Raw genomic sequence first — 5,766 nt, forward strand, 5'->3', positions numbered from 1 at the left:
ATATTTTAGCAATGTGTTAGCTTTTTGGGCAAATACTGAGGATTCTAAGGCTAATTCTAAGTTAAGCTAATATTTAAGTAATTTGCTATCTTTTTTGTGTGTGCGTGTGGCTATTTTGGCGCCTACTAAGGATTTTGGGCTATTGTAGAGTTAAGATAACATTTTGGCTAAATGCTCTCTTTTTTACTAATTTGGCATCTAATAAGGCTGTTTGTGCTAATTCTAACTTAAGCTAATATTTTAGCAACATGTCAGCTTTTTGGGCATATCCTGAGGTTTCCAAGACTGATTTGAAGTTAAGCTTGAATCTCAGCAATGTGCTTGCTAATTTGTCATATACTGAGGATTTTTAAGATAATTATAAAGTTGAGCTAGTATTTTAGCAATGTGTTATTTTTTGTGTGTGGCTATTTTGGCACCTACGAAGGATTTGTGGGCTTTTTTAGAGTTAAGATAACATTTTAGCAAAATGCTACTAAAATTTGGGCCTAATTCTGAGTTCATACTTTTTACGCATTTTAAAAAATGTTGTCTCTTTTTTTTTTTTTTTTTTTAAGAAATTCTTCAAGTTCTTTGTGCACTTTCTGCAAGTTTAAGTCCTTTAACTTTAGCGATAGGCAGATAGCTTTAGAATTTTCACCAAATCCCCTAAGCAATTACAGTAACTTTCTTCAGCATCTTCAGCAAAATCCTTCAACATGTTCAATGGCCACATTCAACAACAAGCATTCACACAAGCATTATCACAGGTAATACAAGTTTTTTTAGTTTTCTTTGTTGATCTGAGCGTTAAATATTTTCTTCAGTTGTCCTGAACTTCTCATCATATTTCCAGTAATCCTGGAGATAAACTTGCCAACTGCTGTCAGTAAATTGTCTTTTAGAATCATTATAATCAACCAACGACTGTCTTTGGAGAAAAATGTTAATTGGAAAATCTAGTTAATGGGTTTCTTTCAGAGTTTAAGGTTGAAATTCATAGATTTTGTTGTTGTTGTTCCAAAAAAATAAAATCAAATTCTATCAGCGCAATTCAAATGAGATCCACAGCCACCAGTTGTGGGACTTTGTAAAGCAACCAACTTAAGCATCAGTTTGTCAAGTTCTTCTCCAACATTTTCGTAGTATGCAGCTGAATGGATGAAGACATTTTCCAGGGGAAATTCCAAAAAAGGGTGTTGAAAAGATGGACTGAACGAAGAAGCGGGATGCGATGAAGTCTGTCAAATTGCTGATGAGAAACGGCAAAGTGATGAGTGATCGTTGCCCTGACGGCAACCACACAGCTGGCAGTGAAATTTCTAATCTTCTGAAATATTTACTCTTGCACAGAGTGCTGCAACACGAGGTAATAGCATAAAACCGCCAGATCAAAGCGCAAACTAACCTGTCAGCTAAGTGGTTGTGGCAATTCTACTTCATAACACTCTGGCTTAACCCCTTTTATGAGAGGTGATCACTAATTAACTCGGGTAAAACAATAGTCCCACCTGAAAGGATGAAGATGCATTTAGTTCAATTGCAATGCCTGAACTTGGGAGGGAATTTGACCCCATCAAAGAGAATCAGAAAAGAACCAAGTAGAGGGAAAAGGCAGACATCTCTGATCACAGCGCCTGCAGCAGCAGCAGTCACCACCCACATCTTCACAGCCACACACCCACCTGACAAGCCGCGTGCGCCTTCTGGTGGTCGTGCGCGTGCATGCACGCAGACTCAGCTGCAGAAAGGAGGAGGGGAAAAAAGGTGTGACTTACGGTAGAAGACGTATTCAGTGTAGCTGGACCAGTTTTTGTCCTCGGTGTGCTGGTTGACAAACGAGGCTGTGACGGAGGAGTTGCACGCCACCATCTGGAAGCCGCACTCCGACAGCATGTCGAACGCTCTCTCCAGGTGTTTGAACTTCAGGTAAAACCGGGAGGTGTAGCGATCCGGCGTCCTGTCCGGGTCCCGGCTCTCGTTCAGAGTCTCCCCAAACACCTCTTTGGCCAGGGCCACCCTTCCGCATATAAGTATCCGGGGCACCCTCCTGAATTTGGCGTCGGTTTGGCTCTCCCGGCCCGCGGTGCACGACCCCCGGTACCCCACCGTGATGTAGCCGCTCTTTCTGTCCGCGGGGACGAGCGAGGGCGGGGGGCACTGCCGGTGGTCGCTGCCCTGCGAGCCATCCTCATAGTCACTGAGGATGTAATCATCCGGGCTGAACTTGGCATCCTCAGAGGTCAGGAGCTTCACCAAATCGGGCAGCTGGAAGTACTCAGCCTCCTTCCTGAGCCTCCCTTTTTCCGGGAAGTGGTCCGGCAGGACGACCTGCTTGTCCCGGAGGTAGTCCAGCACGTATCGGAACAAAAAGCCATCCCTGTCGATGAAGTAGCGACCCTTGGGGTCCCTGGCTAAATCATTACATGCGTCTTTTTTGGAGGAAAATAACTTGCCTAGTAATGAATTGGGGGTGCTCACCAAAGTTGCGTGACGCGTGTAGTACACCTGCCCTCCCACGTTCAACTCCACCACATCTGGGAAGCTGTTCTGGACGGACGCCTGCTCTTTGGGGTTAGTCCTGCAATTCACACTCAGCGCCATCGTTTCTGTCATCAACACTCAAGTCTCCAAAGAATGAATGAAGGGAGGGAATCGGGTGTCAAAAGTTGCGCAAACCGTGTCTCCAGCTCTCGTGACGCACAGCCTTCAACTTCATCTCGCAAAAATACAAATATATTAATCCACTGAGATAGTGATGTCCCTTTGTGAACGACTTCTGTGTGAGTTCGAGCGGAGAATCAGTGAGGCTAAATGGATCCTGGCGCATCAAAGGCTCACACAGGACTGTCGTAGCCTCTGGGAAAACAGCATGATGAGGGACGAGGAGGCTGAAAGAAGCCTAATGCATCTTCTGAAAGAGAAACTTCCTCTGCGGACATTTGGCTCCGGGAGTATTTTCCAGCTGGCGCACGCGCCCAACGACGAAAAAAGTGAGCAACTTAGATAAACATTTTTAGAATAAAATCGATTTACTAATGCTGCCTTCTCGCTTACATTTGAAACTCCTTTCAGATTGAGATTAGGATTAAATTTGACAGACTTTAGTCACTCTGATGGAGTACTGTCATTACAAACGACTGGTTACTAAAATAAAAAAATGTGTTTATTTCCAGTAGAGGGAATAAAAACAAAAAGTATCCAATTTCCGAATTCATTTGCTTTCATTGTCCAAGCTGCGCAGATCCTCCCGCGCCGGCTGCGCTCTGCACAGGAGCTGTCCGTGGTGCTGAAGCAAGCATCCCAGCTCACACACGCGCGCGCTCGCGCCGCCTCCCTCTGCCGACATAGTTGGGTGGTGTCTTCAGTGTTACCCACTCCCCTGTTACACACATACACAAACACACAGGAAACTACATTTTATGTATTAATTGATTTTTATTTACTGAAAAAAACATATATTTTTAAATTTAATCTTATTTCAACATCCCTTGACATATTTTACAGCAGCAAAAAAATCGGGGTCCCAGTATTATTCTGCGCTGCAATAAATTTGTTTTGAATTCAATTAATGCTATATTGTTAGTCAAGATTAATATTTAAGCGTTTTTATATAAAAAAAAGTACATGTGGATATTTTGCCTCTGTAAATATAAGCAACAGCGCCTCCTTCCGCACGATTTTATATTGATTTTTTTAACAGATTCAGCAATCAAAAGTGTCTACATTGAAACATCTTACTATCACATTCCATTATTTTGTAAACAAAATAACTAATAATGAACCAGTATTGTAGTTTTAGACTAAAATAAATCAAAGTTATTAACTCCACATTCACAGAACCGGGTTTGGAGAACACGATGTCCCCAACAGACTCCAGCTGCAGGGCGAAATCAGCACTTTACAGCAAATATAGTCAGACAAAACCATGAAACACAAAACGTCCACTCCATTTCAGAACGATCAGTTTGAAGTTATGGTCGTCACTTGAAAGCACTTTTGCCCCAGGGTGCTCTTTTTTCCCTTTCTTCCATTTTAGAAATGTTGATTTGTGCAAAACAGTTTTTTTTTCTTATGATTTTATGCCGTTAAGATGAAGACACAACTACTTTTAAACTACAGTTTTATAGTTCAAAGCAAAAAAAACATACTTTTTTCCTCATTCAGTGCTTGCACAAACTTGTTTTTTATGCATTTAAAACCCGATTCCCTTTTTGCTTGTCATATTTAAGTGGTGGAATATGTGTTAAACAAAACATTTATTTAAATTAATTCAAAGAAATGAGGTTAAATGCTTTCTCATATGAGTAAGCTCTTGCATAATATGATAATATTATTTAAAAAAAAAGAAAAACTGTCTCAGCAACTGTTTTGTCTGTAGTTGAATTGTCCCAAACATTTCAGTGCCAATTATTTCTCAATTTATCAAATGTCTGGACTAATCCAGAGCGGTTGAAACTCGTGGGCAGAACCAGGAACCGCACCAGGGATGCCCTCAAAATGAATAACAAACTGAAGGAGGAGAGGTGTGGCGAACTGGGACTTGAGCATTCACCCAGAAGTAGGTCATGTTGGCAGCTTCATCATAAATATATGTGCCCACCACTACCCCCACCCCCCACCCCCCATGCTGTGCTGCTATTTAAAGAGCAGATGATTGACCACCTGTAAAGAGTTAAAGTTGTTCACACTAATGTATTCAGTTCTCCTTAGATCTCACATCCCATTGTGAATTCTCCTTCTGACATGATAAGTAAAATTTTGTTCACATTAAACTCCAGTCCAAGCAGTTTTAACTAAACCTGGATTATAATTTTAAAAAATCCATTGTTATTTACTTACTTCTATATTTTACACAGTTTCCACTTTGGTTCAAAACGGTTGAAATAAACTGCATACTTTTTCCCACTTCTATCTCTTACTGCAGCCACACACACTGAATAATGCCGAGCTTTAAACAGGAAATCTGCAAGTGCAGCAGGCAGAAACTTCATGCATAAATTCACTCAGAGGAGATGAGTTTTTCTTACCCAAAGGACTTTTTATGTTAGCTTCAAACACCTCCGTCAGGCGGGTTTATTCATTGATGTGTTTGTTTGTATTTTAATTTAAACATTCTAAATGTAATCTTTTTTAATGCACTGACATTAGAGTTTTTAAGATTATTATATGTATATTTACATTGTTTTTTAGTAAAATAAATGCAAACATTTGTGTTTTTTCTTTAATAGTGACAGTAAGCCATTTCTAAATAGAAAGGAGAAAAAATGCATGTTGGAATGACATTTTTTTATATCTGTAGTTTACTTTTTATCAGATGTATCTTTTTTATATATAAATACAGAAAAAAATGAATTTTATTGTAGTTTATTAATTATTTTAGTTATTTTGCCTATCATTGTTCTTATGTTCCTGTTCTTGTTGAAAATTAGCTAAATTTGCTATAATCTGACACAATTTACTTTTTTTTTAATTGAAACTCAGTTTTATGTCTTTAAAATCCCCCTAAATGTACAAATGTTCTCCAGTTTCCTCCCACAGTTCAAAACAGGCTTCACAGGTGAATTGATGACTAAATTGTGTCTAGGTGTGAATGTGAGTGTGTATGGTTGTGTGATTGTGTCTCTAAGTTGTGTGTCCCGCCTTCACCCAACAGGGGTTGGTTAGGCTCCAGCAGCCCTGTGAGGAATAAAGCAGGTTTAGAAAATGGGTGAATTCTTGCTGTTTATGTTATTTTAGCTGGTAGAATAGTCCCTTTTTTAATTTTTGCACATATTTACCCTTAAA

General features: G+C 40.0%; 1 protein-coding gene across 2 annotated transcripts in view; it reads right to left on the bottom strand.

Annotated features, from left to right (window-relative positions):
- The window catches only part of kctd16b (potassium channel tetramerization domain containing 16b), a 93,612-nt gene extending 89,983 nt beyond the window's left edge, over nucleotides 1-3,629 (bottom strand). The window contains exon 1 of one of the 2 annotated variants that reach the window (XM_024265967.2): nucleotides 1,758-3,622. In XM_024265967.2, the coding sequence (XP_024121735.1) occupies nucleotides 1,758-2,595 (838 nt within the window). In that variant the 5' untranslated portion in view covers nucleotides 2,596-3,622. Of the gene's footprint in view, nucleotides 1-1,757 lie in introns of both variants that reach the window. The other variant, XM_024265968.2, reaches the window with a different exon arrangement.
- Nucleotides 3,630-5,766: the final 2,137 nt, after the last annotated feature.

This window comes from Oryzias melastigma, linkage group LG14, assembly GCF_002922805.2.
Source record: "Oryzias melastigma strain HK-1 linkage group LG14, ASM292280v2, whole genome shotgun sequence".
NCBI lineage: Eukaryota > Metazoa > Chordata > Actinopteri > Beloniformes > Adrianichthyidae > Oryzias > Oryzias melastigma.